This window comes from Staurois parvus, unplaced genomic scaffold (assembly GCF_062004578.1).
Source record: "Staurois parvus isolate SC_StPar_1 unplaced genomic scaffold, SC_StPar_1.0 ptg000640l, whole genome shotgun sequence".
NCBI lineage: Eukaryota > Metazoa > Chordata > Amphibia > Anura > Ranidae > Staurois > Staurois parvus.
In genome coordinates this window covers 138871-158214 of record NW_028318436.1, presented here as the reverse complement: position 1 = coordinate 158214, position 19344 = coordinate 138871, and the positions used below count along the sequence as shown (strand labels likewise).

Here is a 19344-nt window from a genome sequence, read left to right as displayed (position 1 = left end):
GGTTCAGGACAGGATTAGATCAGGACAGGATTAGATCAGGATCAGGACAGGATTAGATCAGGTTCAGGACAGGATTAGATCAGGTTCAGGACAGGATTAGATCAGGTTCAGGACAGGATTTTTCATACAGCTGCCAATTATGTGACTAGGGAGCAAAGTTTGCTGAAATCGTGTGATTCATTTTCATTCATTGACAAAAATTTTATTGATTTCCGTCACAGTTTTTGTCAACTGAAGAAAATTCCAATTGATTTTCTTCTGGTTTTCGGCACTGAAAACATGCCACTGATGAAAATTATTATGAAAATATTTTCATCAATGAAATTAACACTGGATATAATCCCATCAGTTTATTTCATTCTTTCTGTGTCCCACTAAGGCAGCACATCCCATAGATGGGAAAAAAAAGTGTTTAAAGAAAGAGGAATTCTTCACTCAGACAGTTATCACTGGGACAGGCTATTCCCTTTTGAAGATTTTTCCTCACCTCCTGTTCTAAAAAAATTTGGAATAAAAATTTGGAAAAAAAACCTGACTGGGGTTCTAACCTTTCCCTACTTGAGCCAAAACAAGTTTTTGGTATACATACATTTTAAAAGCAAATCTCCACATGGAGATTTTTGGCTTTTAAAGAGTAATTGTATTGGTTTGGGTCACTTTGTTGTACAAATAAACCAAGGAATAGACATGAGAACTAGATTTTCTAAAGAAAGAGTACAGCAGAAGTTGTTTACTTTGAGACTCCTTGTTTCTAACTACAACCATTGATGTTACCCTAAGGAAGTAAGAGGACTGAGGGAGAGGAGCCACTTCTAATATAGAGCTGTACATTAAATTATATCTAACTAATATAAATCTTACAGTGACTGTAATGATCAGACTTCAACCAGAATCATCTGCTGGTCATTACTCAGCACTCTGCTGTGCACACCTGCTCTCATTAGAAGACTTTAAAGCAAGGCAAGTGTCAGGACCCAGGTCTGAACCTGCAACCTCTGCTGTGTCTGGTGGTGTCTCTTCTTGCTGAGCCACATGGGATGCTGGAGAGGTCTGGACAATTTCTTTAACAATCTTGCCTTGATCCTTGTCTGTCTTGAACCTTGAACCCTTTACTCCTCCCATGAACTTCCTATTTTAACAATGCCTTTGCACTTCCTTTTTGCCAGATTATTGTGGTCTCTCCAGCCAATATCTTGCTCTTGTGTTTCCTGCTGCTGTTTGTTTCTTCACTACCACTCATTACCAACCTTTGGATTTCTCCTTGACTAATCTTCTGCTTGATCTCAACCTGCAACCACTTGTTACTGACCTTTGGCTTGTTTACTAACTAGGTTTCTTCTTGATCCCTCCTGCAAATAAAAAATGATCACCTCCCAAGTCTGTAACTGGCTTATGAAGCAAGGACACATAAACAGGCATCACATAGTGAATAAAGGGGAGAGAACAATGTTCTTGGACAACTTGCCAGCCATATTGCTAACAACCGAATTAACCTGTCTAACAGTATGCGTTTATAACAGGGGTTTAGTTAGCAAGCTGGCTGGCAAGCTGTCCAAGAACATTGTTCTCTCCCCTTTATTCACTAAGTGATGCCTGTTTGTGTCCTTGCTTCATAAGCCAGTTATAGACTTGGGAGGTGGCCATTTTTTATTTGCATGTTGGAGTTTTGGTACGTGGGTGCACTAGAACCCTGGCTGCCACTGTGCTACATGCTAGGGTCCTGTGCACTCCTTTGCCTTTAAGAGGGGTGTCCTCCCTCAGGTACACCTGCCCTTGATCTATCCATTAAATGCATGTGCCTCTACTATGGGGACTCTCAGAAATTGTAGAGTTAGGACCACAGATTATCAAGGTGCCGTGACGTGGCTCTGTGGCTTATGTATGTATTTGCAAATGTGTGCTAACTAAACCCCTGTTATAAACGCATACTGTTAGACAGGTTCATTCGGTTGTTAGCAAGCTGGCGGGCAAGTTGTCCAAGAACATTGTTCTCTCCCCTTTATTCACTTCTTCTTGATCCCTACCTGCTATATCTGCTACTGGACCCTGGCTTGTTAACCTACTGGTAGGGCAATCCTGAGGAACGTGACCTTGTACTAACATGCAAAAAATACATCTACACCATCAGGAGCTCTGGTGAACACAGGTTAGAGTTAAGACGCTGCTCCTCGGGGGAGCCCATGTCATCCTTCACAGTGACCTGCTTTTGTACTTATCCAATTGGTTGGTGGGAGCCTCTCTGCTGCTACAGCACGGTTCAACAAGCCAAGCCAGAAAACCAAAGATATTTAGTGCCCTGGTCCCTGGAGTAATACCTGATTGTGTCATCACCTTGCATAAGAGTTGGGGGTTCACAGTCATACCTATAGGTGGATCCACAGATTTCACTTCCAGGACCGAATATGGCAAGTTTTGCTCTCCCTTCTGATTTAGAGCTTCCAGAAATCGAGCAGCCATCTGGGAAGAGTTGAGGCAGGTGGACAGAGGACACTCCAGATTAAAAACCTCCACATACAGGACACAACTGTTTGAATAAAAAAATCTGAATTATTATGGTAATAGTTAGCAATTTTTTATATAACTTCCACTTCTCACTAGAGGGAGCAGTCACTCGGCCACAGTATGACTGGTGTGTGACCACCACAGCTGTATTTGCAGTAGCAGGGCTTATGGGCTTGTACCCAGAGCAGGCATAGAGCTCCAATCATATTAATGTATAGCGGATCATATACTGGATATATCATAATCAGGACATTTGTCACTGCAGCTTAGGAATGTATCCCTGTATGCACAGGCTGCATTACTGTCCTGGCTGCTAGGATGCTGGTGGCTGGGTGCACCATAACAACTAATGACACATTATGGCCCAGCTGCCTGCATCCTAGCAACCAATGACACTGAGAAGTCCAGCTGCCATCATCCTAGCAACCAGTAAAAGAACAGCATCATTGGTTGCTAGGATGCAGGCAGTCCACAGTGTCATTGGTTGCTGTGCCAGTGTCTTAGCAACCAAAGGGGAGAAAAATCAGTAAAATGGGGGGGGGGAGGGGCTCAAGCAGCAACACACTCCTGATAATCATGATGAGAAACACTGATTGGAGAAAAAAGTATCCTCATAAAACAAAAGAAGTTGAAAATACAGAATAAAAACACTAAAAGTAAAAATCCTGACTACAGCACATTTAAAGCATTATGTATTTTTTGGTGTTCTTTCTTTTAACATTTGCTGGTCAGCCAGAACTTATATATTTTTATGTATTTATTTGTCGTTTTGTACCCATGTAGACCATGTGAGGTAGAATAAATGCGTTAAAGGGTTTCCATGCATATAATTCATGTTCATTTCATTGACCCATTCATCTGGGCTGGGAGCCTGAAGTCTATTCCAGTATTTTGAAAATAACTTTTCAACCACTTTCAAGGCAGTTATTAAATTTTTTTCTTGAAACTTTAACATTGATAGTTTCCTTATTAAAGGGTTATGCAGGCCATAGATGGTTCGTTTATCGGCAGATTTTTAGTCCAAAAAACATAACATCGGTTGTTCTGTTGCCACCAATGATTGCGAAAATCGGACGCTTTTCACAAATTTTCCAGCATGACCGATAAAAGAAATGAGGAGGAACCGCGAAAATCGGCCGATGCCATTGCCCCACTAACAGTGCGAAACTCAGCCGATTATTCTTTCGGATGAAAAATCGGCCGATAAACGATCCGTCTATGGCATGCATTAGTTCAGCTCTACCAAAAAGCTGCCTAGGCATGTAAGGGGTGCCTGTAGATATAAACCAACTGCGCAGCTTTGTTTAAATTTGTCACAAGTTAGCTTGCAGCCTCTTGTGTGTTTATTCTTACCTCCTTGCTGCTCTTGGCTCCTTAAGGCTACGTTCACACTAGCGTTGTGTGCAGGCGGCAGAGAGGCATTTGGGAAGCGTTTTTACCGCTTCCCAAACCCCTCTGCCAATTCTGCACATTACAGCACATGGTGCTGTTCTAACGGGAGCGTTTGCTTCGCGTCGCGTTGCGGCAAAACGGACGCCTCTGGTCGAGTCAGGAGCCGTTGAAGCCTCCTATTCTCGTCTATGGTGCCGCTCCGCAAACGCCCGGCCGGCGTTTGCGACGCGGTTGCGGGGCGTTTGCGGAGCGGTAACACCACTCAAACTGCATTATAGGCGTTTGTGGGGCGTTATTAACGCTCGGCAAACGCCTAGCAACCGCCGCTAAACCGTGCATGCGGCGTTTGCGGAGCGTTTGCGGAGCGTCAAAAAACGCTCCGCAAACGCCGGACCAACGCTTGCCAAACGCTATAGGGGCGTTTGGCAAGCGTTGGTAAAACAGCCAAGTGTGAACGAGCCCTTACATGTGTGTTTGTCTGTGCTCACTTGTGGGTGTCGTCTGCTATTCCCTGGGTTTTATGTCCTTCCCTTCTATCACTTCCTTGGCCTCCTCCTAGCTGGCTGGTCTATTTAAGACATGCTCAGTCTGTCCCACTCTGCCTGAGCAACTTTGTGTTGTTGGAGTGCCCGTGTGAATCCTGTATTAGCTAGCTATGTCCCGCCCCGGGCTTTGTTCCTGACCTTGGTAGTTTTCTGCCTGTCCTGACCTTGGCTTGCCCATTGGATTCCCTGTGTCTTCTCCCTTTCACCCTGCTACCGGTCTCCTCCACCTCAGCTGGGTGTACCTGTGGGCTGCGACCTGGTCCCAGCCTGCTGCAAGTCCATCACCACCATCAGGGGCCCTGGTGAACAAGCAGGCTGGGGCTTAGATTCCGCGCCCTGGGGAACCCCAAGCTGTGGATCTATAGAGCTTAATACCATAGGTCATGATAAAATTGATCAAATGGTGAAGTGTTTTTAGTATGTTCTTATGTTCTGACATATCCTAATGTAGCTTCCTCTAGTGTGCTACTAGAATAGTGTTGTATATTGTAGATAAAATTTTTGCATATGACTCATGGTAACTGTATGAGTTTGTGATTGAGGTCAGGTTATTGCAGGTCAGCTGGATGACTCAACAGGTTATGGTTCTATCACCTCCTCCTGGCTCTGGAGTACCATAGAACCTTCCAGAAGTTGGTAAGCAGAAAGGGGTGGAGACCTCATCTGCATGTTCATAGGCATCCAGCCTATCCCAGGTTTGGAGGCCCTGGTAGAATGGTGGACTGGCCCATAAATATGAGAGAGTCAGGCTGACAGGGGAGTTGGGTGGAAGATGGAGTACTGAGGAGACTGTCGGTGCCTAGGAGGGGTCCCCTATGTCTAGGGGGGCCAGCCTCCAGGCTGGGCTTGGGCTGGATTGGGAGGATACATTCAGCAGTGAGGCGTGAAAGGGATTGACACCTGGAGCAGCAGGGAGCAAAAGAGGACAGTGTGAGTACAGCAGCACTCTTTGGGATCTACAAGGGGAAAGAACGCTACCAGGGAAAAGGGTAGCTGTTACTGATCCACAACGACTGACATCGTTCAGGAAAAGAACAGTCCAGGATCTTCCATTGTACATAGGAAGGAAGTGTCCCCCTTCCATTGATTCAAGCCAAACTGGGCATTGCATAATCCCTATTCCGCAGCCAAGTTGATTTCCCCTAATAAAACAAAACTAAGCTCACGGACTGGTCATTGTCTTTGGATGCAAGTCTAAGTGAGCCTGGCTGTGCAGAGAGAAGCTTAGGGGAACACACACAAGTGTCCTTCACCACACCTCATGGGTATCTCCTCACCTGGTCTGAAGGACCTCACCAGGTCCACGGGGGTCTATTTTCATTTACATAAATTCCGAAGTCTGGCTGAAAAACTCCCAGAGATGGCATCATCCCACCCTGCCTTGTTGCTAGGATGTTACTAAGGCACTCCCATCCATTCCTGCTTGCTGCCACCATCACAGGAATAAGCTTTTTCTACAAATCAAACCCCCTTACATGCACTTTCTCTCCCTCGTTGCAGTAACTCTAAGCTCAGAGATGTTTGGATGGTGGAGATAGTAATCAGAACATTTGGGAGGGTTTATTGTGGAACAAAAGCCTGGTTTCAAAAACTGCAAGCAGGCAGGCTCTCTTCTTTTGTATCAGAGACATGCAATAAAAGAAACCCATCTATCTGCTCACAGTCTGCACAGCCATCCCGATCATTGTGCTTACAGTGAAGCACCCCCCCCCCTAGTAAAACACACCATACACACAGTTAATCCTTTGATCGCCCCTCACATTAACCCCTTCATGCCCAGTGACATTAGTACAGTGTCAGTGCTGTTTTTTAGCATGGATCACTGTATTGGTGTCACTAGGGATGTCAGTGACACCAAGTTAGTTCCCCCCCCCTTAATGTCAGAATGCCCGCCGCAGTCCTGCTAAAAAGTCGCTGATCACCGCCATTACTAGTAGGGAAAAAAAAATCTCAGTAGATATACCGCCATTTGTAAATGCTAGAACTTTCACATAAACCAATAATTTACACGTATTGTTATTTTTTGTAGCAAAGACAGAATACATTTTGGCCTAAATTTATGATGACATTTTATTTTTTAAATTTTTTTACTAAACATGTTTAATAGCAAAAAGTCCAAAATATTGTTGTAATTTTTTTGCTTATAGCACAAAAAATAAAAAACACACAGGCGATCAAATACCACCGAAAGAAAGCTCAGTTCCTAGGAAAAAAAAGGACGTACATTTCATCTGGGTGTGGCGTTGCATGACTGTGCAATTGTCAGTTAACCACATGCTGCCCAGCCACCGCCTATAAATGGCGGCAGGGCGGCGCTCGTAGGCAAAACGACGTTTTAAAACGGACCTCCACAAAACAGGTAGGGGGCGCGTGTGAGGCGCGCGCCTGCCCTGTCTCTCCCGCGGGTGTCCGCAGCGAGTGTCAGCCGCCGGGTCACGGCCGGTTTTTACCGGCCGTTTTCCTGCGATGAGCTGTTATCACTGACACAGAGCAGAGCTGCATTGTTTACACACAGCCTGCTCTGTGACAGTTCCCCGACAAGCTGAAGAGAGAGAGAAGAATTTCTCTCCCTTGATCAGCTCCCCCCTCCCTCCCCCGTCCAGTACACACCCCCGCCCCCTAGTAAAACACTCCCCTTACACAGTAAACTCTAAATATGTTAACCCCTTCCACCCCAGTGACATTAGTACAGTATCAGTGGGGTTTTTTTCACTGATCACTGTATTGGTGTCACTGGGGATGTCAGTGACCCCAAGTCAGTTCCCCCCCAGTGTCAAAATGTCCGCCACAGTCCCGCAGTCCCGCCATAAGTCGCTGATCGCCGCCATAAGTCCCTGATCGCCACCATAAGTCGCTGATCGCCGCCATTATTAGTATAAAAAAAATTAAAAATCCCAGTATCTTTCCCGCCATTTGTAAACGCTATAACTTTCATGTAAACCAATTAATTTGCACGTATTGGGATTTTTTTTAGCAAAGACATGTCGCAGAATGTATTTTGGCAGAAATTTATGACTAAATTTGATTTTTGCATTTTTTTTTACTGGACATGTTTTATAGCAAAAAGTCCAAAATATTGTTTTTTTTTCCTCAAAATTGTCAGTCTTTTTTCTTATAGCGCAAAAAATAAAAACCGTACAGGCGATTAAATACCACCGAAAGAAAGCTCAATTTGTGGGGAAAAAAAGGATGTAAATTTCATTTATGTACCGTATTGCATGACCGCGCAATTGTCCGTTAAACTAGCGCAGCGCTGTATAGCAGAAAAATGGCGTAAATTGCAGTATTTATACCATAGTTTGTAGACGCTATAACTTCCACACAAAGCAATCAATATACACTTATTGGGATTTTTTTTTACCAAAAACATGTAGCAGAATACATTTTGGCCTAAATTTATAACCAACTTTGAATTTACTATATATTTTTTATAGCTGAAAAGTAAAAAATATTGTTTTTCTTCAAAATTTTTGGTCTTTCTTTGTTTATAGCGTGAAAAATAAAAAGCACACAGATGATCAAATTACACCAAAAGAAAGCTCTATTTGTGTGAAAAAAAGGACGTAAATTTCGTTTGGATGTAGCATTGCATGACCGCGCAATTATCAGTTGAATCAGTGCAGTGCCGAGTAGCAAAAAGAGGCCTGGTCATTAAGGGGGGTAAATCCTCAGGAGCTCAAGTGGTTAAAGTAACGCAGCGCCGTAACACAAAAAATATCCTGGTCAAGAAGGGGGGTAAATCCTCTGGAGGGCAAGTGGTTAAGTGATCACTTTAATATAGAAGTCTATTTTGTTCCAGAAATGGTAGATAATTGAACAACGTAGTTATGGGTGTATATACAGTAAGACCAAACGTTTTGCCTTTCTAACATTGCTGGCTGAACAGAATCCATTGTGGCACGTAAAAACATAAAATAAATAGTAAAAAGATAAAGGTTTTGCATGACTTTCTACTGTGTATTAAGCCTAGGTTCACATTACTGTTTGTCGGGATCAGGGGCGGACTGACAACTCATGGGGCCCCCGGGCAATAGGGGATCATGGGGCCCCTGTGTCCTTGCCCAAACTCAAAAAAGCCTATGAAAAAGGTACCAGGGGCATCTCATGGGGCCCCCTACTGACCCCAGGCCCTCAGGCAGCGCCCGAGTTTCCAAATGGTCAGTCCGCCCCTGGTCGGGATTGCGTACAATACCGTACGCTTTTCTGACGTGCAGAGAAATGTGATGCCATTTAGCAGATGCATGCCAGTGGCATTCATTGTTAATGGCACCACTACGCATCCATCTACAACCATGCACACTTTTGCACGCTCCAAACCATATAATGCTGCAGCACCACGTGGTTCAGTGCGACGCGTTTTCTGAAGAGTCAGTGACTTGTTTTCCCCGTTTCTCACACATAAGACAGCCCCATGTGTAGGTGTGAACCAAGCCTTAGATAATTGGCTGGAGTTGAAGTTCTGGATTTCCTTTCTAACTTTCTTTTAGGCATGATCTGGAATTCTGAGAAAACTATTATCACACACCACTTTGGAGAAACACGCAACAGGGTTGATGTAGCCTAACCATTGGTTTTGGTGATGGATTTCTTACCCAACAGTCTCTTTGCTGGTCTCGGTCTTGGAGGTCTCATACTTCCATCTCTCCAACCGATCTGCAGACAGGTCTTCAGGTTTGTCCCCCTTGCAGTATCGAAACAACATGTCTCCCTTGCTATCACTTTCCAAGCGTATCTTGGTGTGGAGATGGATGGACAGAGCGCGGAGCTGTGCGAGGATGTCTCTTCGATGGAGTACGGAGGAATTGTAACCCAAAACTAAGATAAGTCTTCCTCCAGGCTTCTCGTGGCTAGCGTGGCAATCACCTCCATCCCAGCCGCATTCCGCATTATTGCATCCCGTTTCACAGTGACCATTGCCAAAGTGGTCCTGGCAGTACCTTTCATAGTCATCCCTATAGAAGAGAGATAGAGAGAGTCAAATAATTGCCTATCTTCTACAGCAAATGCTAGTACAGGATAATAAATAGAAGACTCTGGCCTCTGCTATATCTGTACATTTATGATCACTGCTGTGCAAAGAAAAACACTTAGGGGTGTAGCTTTTTTTTTTTTAAAACTACACAGCTATTTGTCTTGTGAAACTGCATGTATGTTTGTTGTGTGTGCATGGTGGCAAAATAGTTTGTTAGGCTATTTTCTCTCCAGGTAGAATGTTATTTATTTATTAAAATGTAAAAGGTTCAGGAAAATACTGCATTATGGCCACTAGATGGTGCTGATGATCATAGTTAAAAAAATATTTATTTCCTATCATAATCAGCTCCATCTAGTGGCCATAATGCAATATTTTCCTGATCCACTCTTTTCTGTAAAAATGTATAATACTCAACCTGGAGAAAATATAGCCTAGTAACATTTGATTTTGTTCCCATTTGCACATAACAAATGTGCATGCATATATGCTAATTTTTCATAAAACTATTTCATAAATAGCCATAGATTTTGTCAAGAAAGCAGATGAGCTTTTTGCAGGAAAGGATTGATTCAAATGACCCCCTGTAATGTACACACCTCCCAACCTTCTGTGACGAGAAAGAGGGTCATTTTGTAGTACAAAGTATGTTACATAACACGTTTGGTAGTGAAACAATTTAGAAGCTAAAATGAGGGACAATTCAGGAGAAGAAAGAGAAAGAGGTATTTGGTTTCAAAACAGGGCCAGTCTCTTCAAATGAAGGACAGTTGGGATGTATAGATGTGTTCCATGAGTGTGTCGCAACCAGGGGTGGCCTGACAACTCATGGGGCCCCCGGGCAATAGGGGATCATGGGCCCATGTGTCCTTGCCCACACTCAAACCACACCCAAAAAAGCCTATGAAAGGTACCAGGGGCATCTCATGGGGCCCCCTACTGACCCCTAATGCCTGAGTGCCCGAATGGTCAGTCCACCCCTGCAGGGGGCGTCCCTAGGGTTGGTGTCACCCAGTGCAGTAACACTGGATGACACCCCCTCCAACGATCCCCGCAGGATGGATCAGAGTCCGATCCATTATTCTCCCCAATCTGCAGATCCAATCCATCCTGCGGGGATTGTCGGCTTGCAACCTATACGGGGTTAACTGATCTCTCCACAAAAAGGTGAGTTTTAAAGCAAGCCGACGATCCCCACAGGATGGATCGGATCTGTGGATTGGGGAGCATAAATGATTGCACTCCGATCCATTATGCTTAATCCGCAGATCCGTGGAGCATGTCTGGTGTCACCCCGTGCAATAAGTTTCACCCGGTGCGGCGCGCACCCCCCCCCACCTGCCTAGGGACTCCCCTGGTTGCAACCATAAAGATATACCCTGAGGCACACTGTTCTGCCCCACATTCATGTATTTTTTAGGTCTTACATTCAACTGCGTGAGGTTATCATTTTTATTTTAGTAAGCTGACATCTGGTGGGGGATTTGGGCCACTGCAACTTGCTTACTAATGTGATTTTGATATCTTCTTCTGTTCTCTCCTCCTGTTAGTGCTAGTTGGGTTAGTTCCCCCCCCCGGCCCCCCACACACATACACTTCTTCTATGTTGCCTCAGTCACCGTTAGTTATTCACACAGACAGGGTTTACGAAAGTTGATATTGTCCTTTTACACGTCAATAGACTGGAAAAACATCTTCTATACAGCATTTAACTGAAGTAAAATTGTGTTGGCTTCAACCTCTTATTGACGAGTTAGGCTGCCTGTGGAAAGTGGCAAGTCAGCAGGTGACCATGCTGTCTAGACAGACTGGGTCTAAGGAGATATGTAATGCATAGTGCAGCATTTGAAACAGAACACACATTCTCAGTGGCATATTTAGGTTTTGTGCTGCCCTAGGCAACACAAAAATCCTTCCCCCCCTTGCCCACAGAGAGAACCTGACACTGACCAACAACACCCTTGACCCCCCCCCCCCAAGAGAGGCTTCCACTACCACCTCCCCCATACACCAGCAAACCACCCCCCACCCCACCCTGGCGCTAGAGAGAAAGGCGTTCACCTTCGCAGCTCCTGACATCCCTGGGTATGAGAGTCAGGCTTTGCATACACCTGCTCCTCATGCTGCGTGTGTCCCTTCTTCTGTCCCTTCTTCTGGGTGGCAGTGCTGCCCCCCTGAAAAATGCTGCCCTAGGCAAATGCCTTGTTTGCCTTGTGGTAAATACACCCCAGCACATTCTCCCAATACAGACTACAGGGGGCTGTGTCCATACGCATTGCGCAGGCACGGTCCATTGTTTTTGCCATCAGAATGCCTGAGAAATGACGTGCTGGAGTATATGTAGACAGGAAGTGGCTGTTAAGAGGCTGCAGGACATCAGTAATACTGAAATGCAACAAAGGATGAAAACGTAGTTGAAAACAGGATTTTATAAAAGAACAATAACACAGTGTCCCTATCACATGATCATGATCACAGGAGTGGTGGAGACGTATGGAATGCATTTACTGTCACAGTGAAAAATAAGTGTTTTACAAATTTTCCAGGAAGCACAAGTCCTTCCGAGTGTAAGAGATCTGCCTTGACATTCAAAACGTCCGCACTTCCCATAGGAAGGAAACATGACTTCCTGTACGACGTGGAGTCTTTCTTGAATTCTCGCCTTAAAATGCTCAGTCCACAAACCAATATCCCACCCCTGAAGATGTTATTTGTTTTTACATAACTGGGCATTCAAAAATATATAACATAAAACTTAGATACAATAAATACAAATCAATCATGAAAATAAATAATGTGAAATAAAAGTCCTTAACCGCTTCCCGCTGCCCTATAGCAGATATACTGCTACAATGCAGCGGGGGGTGAGCAAAATCACGTACAGATACAGGATTTTGCATTTCCGGATAGGGGGCGCGTGCGAGCACTACCCGCGCCACTGTTCGCGGCCACGGCTGTCAATCACCGGGTCCTGGTCGGTGATTACCCATGGCACCCGGTGATTACCGAGGATCTCCAATGGGGAGAAGGGCTGCTTTGTTTACTAACAGTTCTCCTCCCTGTCGGCTCGGGCACACTGCTCTGGATGGCTGAGCACAGCACAGCCATTCAGAGCAGTGTGCTTACAGTGAAGCACCAACATACTTCCCCCCAGTAAAACACTCCCTGCACACAGTTAACCCATGATTACTGCCAGGCGGAAGTGCTAACCATTTAGCCACTGTGCTGCCCAATAATATCAGTGTGTCTGCTTTTAAACCAATAAACGGAACCCCCCCCAAAAAAAAAATAAAAACCTTGCATAACCACTAAATAAAGAGCAGATTTTTTTTGATCTCCAGGAAATCCTCCTTTGGCTGCATCTGCACTGCTTGGGTTACCTGCACTTTTATGTTTAGGGGACCTGGCACAGCTTTTACATTTACCCAGTCCTCTGCTCATGCAGGTCCTCTGACATCATAAAGACCAGTGCAGGGACCATAGCCCCTCTTGGACATGAGGACACAGAAAGTCCACTGCCGGAGGATCAGGTAAATAAATTACTTTTCCTGTCCCTAGACCAGAACAAGCAATTAACCCTTGCACCTTTATACCCGCAAATGTGTTACCAGCCCCAACAAGACATGCATGGCCAGTCTGCTTTGGCTATTAAGAAATTCGTCCCTGTCAGTACTCCCAACAACCAAACACATCGTTCATAGGCGCCTCACTGTACATATATACTAATGCATTTCCAGGAAAGCCTTGATATACTCTCCATTTTGATGCAGAGAAGAGATGTGAACAGGCTTTTATTGCCTCGGCCTGGCTCATTTCCAAGAGCCCCACATCAGACTAATAGTCAATACAGGAAACAGGAAGATCAATGATTATCCAGGAAGAAAGACGCAACCTCTGACCCTTCCAAAGCCGGTACATTTTTGGTGCTTCCCAGAATCGTATGTCATCATACAAGAGACAGAGGCTATTTTTATTCCTCCACATCCTGCTCATGAGGTTTGACAGGTGCAATGCGCAACTCAGTGTAAAGTAAGAAACTTTAATGCAGTAGTATGTCTCCTCTGCATTAAAAAGCCTGCCATGCTTTATTTTTTCTAAAGTTCCACTTTAATGTATATCAAAACCCAAGAACAAAACAAATATGTAACATATTGCACCTTACAAGTCCTTAGACTGGGATAGCTGCATTCGTTTTCTGTTTTCGTGTTAGGTATGTTACCTGGCGGTACAGAAAACTTTCAGTTGATCCACCTGGACCAAAAGAACCAATGACACTTTGTGGTTCAGCCGCCAGCATCCTAGCTACCAGCTTAGAACTGCTCCCCTGGATAAACAGAGCAACACTACTGAGCTGCAGAGAGGATAAAGAGCCCCACCACCACCTCCTGAGTCAGTTGCCTCTTTAGCATGATTCTGCTCATTAGATTATGTTTTTTTTTTAAACAAAATTAACAAAACAGACAGCAAAAAAGTAGGATAAAACATTCAAAGTATCAGTACACAAATAATGATCCAATATAAAAAAGTAAAAAAACACAAAAACAAATATAAAAAGCATAAAGTAAACCAAATACCCATAAACATATCCCCCTGTTTAAAAAACACCCCCTCAAAAAAAAAAGATTTCTTTTGCAATCCAATTTCATCACAGCAGTGCAGTAAGTGGAATTAAAGTTGGACTCCAAGAAACTAAAAAATCCACCCTTGTAGTGGTGCTTCCCCCCATGCTGCAAGGGTTAAATTTATTCCATCCTCCCTTGCACCCCCAGCAGCCAGAACCCGCTTCTATGCTCCAGTGCTAAAGGCTGGCCCTGTGTGTCCTCACTTACAATGCATTGTACGTGATGATTGCCAGGAAGAGTGCCATAGAGAAGAGGCTTCAGGGTACTGGTCTCATGGATGGAAGAAGAAGTCATTTTCACTGGTAGCATTGACAAACATTGACCACTTAAAGTGGCAGTAAACCCTTCTGGAACACTCGTACCTACAGGTAAGCTTTTAATAAAGCTTACCTGTTTACAAGGACTTTCTCCTAAATGTGTACTGTTTAGGATATAGTCATTGTTTCTGCAGCCAATGATGTCACCAGTGCATGTGCTTTGAAGGGATGGTATGGGTATGAGCTCTGTACCGTAGGTGTGACTCCTGTGCGAATGCACAGGAGTGACGTCATCACGGCTTGGCTATTCAAATGGCCAGAGCCAGTGAACCTGGAAGGAAGACTGGGTGAAGATGGAAGCCCAGTCAGCAATTACAGCAATCCACTAGAGGGCTTCATTTTAAGGTAATTATTTCAAAATGTGCTAGTATGAGATGCATACTAACATATTATGCCATTACCTTGCAGGGGGATTTATTGTTTAATAAAACTTTACTACAGTTTATCACTTGAAGTGTTGGGGAAGACCCACTGCAAAGTTTGTTCAGTTCCCAGGAGTTCAGCTAAGAGTTTTGGTGATTTCTTCGCAAAATCAACTTTTCTGGAATCACTCCATTCATTCTCTTGATGCCCATCAATGACAACTTACTTGCAGCTTTGTGTGATGTTGCAGTCAAAGCCGTCATATAAGCAGTACTTGTTGTTGCACTTTTTGTCACAAACTCCATCTCGGAACTTTCTCTGGCATTCTGCTTCAGGGCATTGCTTCCAGGGCCCCTGTGGAGGAGAAGAAGTGGATCCCACAGACTGCTGACACTGGGGGCCGGTGTAATCACGATGGCAAACACAGCGAGGAAGCCCTTCCATTCCTTGTATACACTTCCCACCATTATGACAGGTGTAGGTTTTGCAAGACAATATGACCTCACTACACGTGGGACCTGAAAAATCCTAAACCATGAAAGAGAGATATTGAATAACAATCCCAAATAAAAAGAAAAAAAATCAACAGTTTAATTTTTGAGGCTTGGAATTATTATCTGCACAGGAAGTACTTGGTGTTATTCATGCCTAAGGGCTTAGAGAGCAACCATTGTTAGCCAGGGTTTTGTGGAGCCCTAGGGTTCCTCCAGTAGTTACTAGAAGTTCCTTGAGCTGTAGCTGTCTGACCTCCTTTCTAATGGTGCCTACATAGTTTGGGGGCCAACGCCACAGCTGCCAAACACCAATAATATTTTTAGTTGTCTGTAAGGATGGCATTCTGACCACCACTTTAGGGGGAGCATTCTTCTCAGTGGCCACCAAAGCAAGGGACATTTTTCCCGCTGACCCTGATGAATAAAATTTAGCAGGCATTCCCCAAGACTTGAACATTATCTCAAAGGTTCTTCTAGGATAAAAAGGTTCAGAAAAACTGCTGTAAAAGATACTCTGATAAAGACTGGAACTTCAGATTTCTGTTGGAGCAATAATTTCTCTAGAGCAGTGGTGGTCAACTTACTTTATGTAAGGGGCATCGAATGCGGACCCTGAGGAGCCACCAGGAAAGGAGCCATCCCAGTGTGAGTCCTGAAGGCAGCCACTAACCCACCAAGCTTACAGGAGAGGACTGAGTGAGTAATCCTACACCCCCTGGGCCAGATAAGGGGAGAGGGCAGTCAGGTGGAAAACCCAACTAGCTCCTCATCTGGGGCTGCTTTGCTAAATTGCAGTTTCTGGGTTCTCTTGCCCAGGGATTCCCTCAGGCAGCTGGGTGAAGAGGAGGCTTCATCTGGAGTCTGAGGTGGTACATCAGAAGGGCTGGAAAGCTCTTCAAAAGGAGATACTTTCATTCTTTGTCCACATCTGTACACAGTTGCTAAGGAGTTTGTCCTCAAGTTTCTACAGTTCCTTGGGCATCCCATACATCCCTCAACCCCAACCAAGTTCAGTATCTCTTAATAAAACTACAAAAAACAAACTCAAGGATTGTTTAACGTCTCCAGAGTGCAAGTGTGAAAGAAAATGCGTGTTGCCTGGGTGTGCAGGACTACAGGAGGACCCAAAAATGCAGCAACTCCTAAGGAGGTAGTGTACAGGGCTTACAACCACTTTAATAACCCACTGGATTTTCAAGTTATTTGGACACTATTAAAACATGTATATACAATATTGGAGCACAATTTTGGAGATCTATTTAACTGCTTTTACTTTGGGCGGGTGGCAGCTACATGCAAAGCGATGTACAGGTACGTTGCCCTGGCTGTACTAATAAGGGGGGGGGGGGCGCTGTGCTCCCCACCTGTGACTACTGTGTCCACCAAACACAGCGGAATGAAGATCTCAGTGAATGGGACCCAGTAATCATGTTATCGCTATGCACTGTTAGCAAAGCTGATTCATAACAGTTCTGCTTCTCTTCCTGGTGAGCTGTGATTGGCCCAGAGCTGTTACATGATACATGGGGCCAATGACAGCACCCTGTGCCATGTGGCCAGCTTCAGCCAATCACAGATCACTATTATTCTGAACCGTCATAAACTTAACTCATTCATGACAGTTCAAAGCAAGCTTTGCATTGCAGGAGCAATCATTTTTATTGCTCCTGCAAAGCAAAGTGTATAAAAAACAAAAAAAAATCCCTTATCACCTACCCCCCCCCCCCAGAGTAGTACAATGTTACTATGGTAAATAATAAAAACTGTAAAACAAAAAATAAAATACAAAATACCATTTTGAAGATTAAAAAAAAAAGTTTTTAGGGATTTTTTTAACGACTTGCTGACCGCCTGCCCTCATTGTGCGGGCGAGCAGCAGCTTTGGGCAAAGCAACGTAACCTTATGCCGCTTTATATTTCAGGGTGTGAGCGGATCTTCCCACCCTGCTGCCCCCCCGTGTTGGTCCAGGGAGAGAAGAATGAACACTGCATTGTGAGTAAAAGCACTATATTTTATACGCACATGTTAGATTAGCACAGTTAATCCTTTGACTGTCCCTATTAACCCTTTGATCACCTCATCACCCAGCCAGTGCCATTAGTACAGTGTCAGTATATAAAAGTTTTTACTGATCATTGTATTACTGTCACTAGTGACATCAGATAGTGTCAGGGTCTGTAAGTGCCCCGCCCAGCCAGGGTCAGTTAGCATAAGATTGCCTGCACACTATCGCACTATAGGTTGCTGATCACCCCCATTACTAGTAGAGTGTTTGTACAGATTAATATATTGATCACAAACAGAACTATACTAGTGCCTCCTTTGTATAGTGTCCCCAAAAACGCAGTGTTAGAAGGATCAGCCCCGTTCACTGCCAGCTGCCAGCACTAGTTTTTAGCCCCTCCGCTATTTTTCATGGAAGATTTATATCAATTGATTGTGGGCCAAAACAATTTATACGCACAACAAAACATCGCCGCTCACCAAAATTCAGCTCTTGCCAGACAATTCGCATCACGGTTTCTGAATTTAAAACTTTTTTGGGCCTAACCCTCAACATGGGTATTACAAAAAAAAATTAATTGCAGTCCCAATTCATCATATGCCCGTGTTCTCTGCTGTTACTTACAGTATATGCCCAACAAGGACTAGCAACATACTGGTATGCAGTGAAGTGGTTATAGTGGGATGATGTCTGCAGCTACAGGCATCCTGGAGGTCAGCTTTCATGTAAAAGTAATCCTAGCGGCTAATTAGCCATTGGATCATTTTTACAAGAGTGGAAGGGGACTCCCCCCACCATCTTCCACGTTTTTTTTTGGGTTCTTCCATCCCACAGAGGAATCTGAGAAGGCAGCCGGCAGTTCCGCTGGCTGACAATAGAGCTGATAAAAAAACAGAATGGCTCCAATCATCTCTATGGTCTAAGAAACCAGAAGCTACGAGTATTTTATCATTTCCATTTTGCCAGATAATAACAGCACCATTTTTAAATTGGGAAAACATCTGATATATATATATATATATATATATTTATATATATATATATATATATATATATATATATATATATATATAATGTTTAGGGTTCAAAGTAATTTTCTAGCAAAAAAAATGTTTTTTTCATGTAAATAAAAAGTGTTAGAAAAGGCTTGTTCTTCAAGTGGTTAGAAAAGTGGGTGATGTGTGGCAGAAGCTTCTTATGTTGGCCCTATAATACCAGGATAGTAGAAGCACCCCCCCCCCCCCCAAATGACCCCTTTTTGGAAAATAGACACTCCAAGGTATTTGCTAAGATTGAGTATTTTGCAGATCTCATTTGTTGCCACAAGTTTTTGGAAAATGAAGAAAGAAAATAAAAATGTATTTTTTATTTTTCAAAAATTAAATCAGAAAAATACTCAGCATGCCTCTTATCAAATTCATTGGGGTGTCTACTTTCCAAAAAGTGGTCAATTTGGGGGGTGTTTGTACTATCCTGGCATTATTGGGCCTCTGAAACTGTGATAGGTAGTAAGGAAGTGATATGAAGAAATATGCCCTTTTAAAGCTTGAAAGTGGTCATTGGATTTTGGGGGCCTGTATGTGGATAGGCTGCCAAAAAGTCTCTCACATGGTATCCCTATACTCAGAAGTAGCAGAATTTTGGGGTGTAATTTCATACATATAAATGGCATACTTGAGCAATATATCATTTAATGACAACTTTGTGTAAAAAAAAAATTTTTTTAAAAATTGTCATTTTCAAAAATTTTGTTGCAAAAAATAAAATTTTCCAAGGACTCAACATGCCACTCAGCTAATTCCTTGGGGTGTGTACTTTCCAAAAAAGGGTAATTGGGGGAGGGGGGGTTGTACTGCCCTGGCAGTCTTTTGGCCTACATTCTGGCCTAAATTTACGGCTAACTTTGAGCTTACTGGATATTTTTTATAACCAAAAGTAAAAAATATATATTTTTTTGGGTTCAGCATTGCATGACCGTGCAGTTACCAATTGAAATAGCGTAGCGCTGAATAGCAAAAAATGACCTGGTCAGGGAGGGGGGTAAATCTTCCGGAGGGCAAGTGGTCCATCATGTTGCTGACACTGTTTATTTTGGAAGAACCTACACTAGGGGTGTTTGATATATTAATTT

At 43.8% G+C, this 19344-nt stretch overlaps 1 protein-coding gene across 1 annotated transcript in view; it reads right to left on the bottom strand.

The window, feature by feature from the left end:
• LOC149449026 (uncharacterized) overlaps positions 1-19344 on the bottom strand; it is a 127983-nt gene that overhangs the window by 20357 nt on the left and 88282 nt on the right. Inside the window, exons 25-27 of the mRNA XM_089693912.1 lie at positions 14940-15241; positions 9032-9391; positions 2364-2524 (exon numbers count right to left, since the gene is read on the bottom strand). Coding sequence (XP_089550038.1) covers positions 2364-2524; positions 9032-9391; positions 14940-15241 — 823 coding nt within the window. The remainder of the gene's footprint in view (positions 1-2363; positions 2525-9031; positions 9392-14939; positions 15242-19344) is intronic.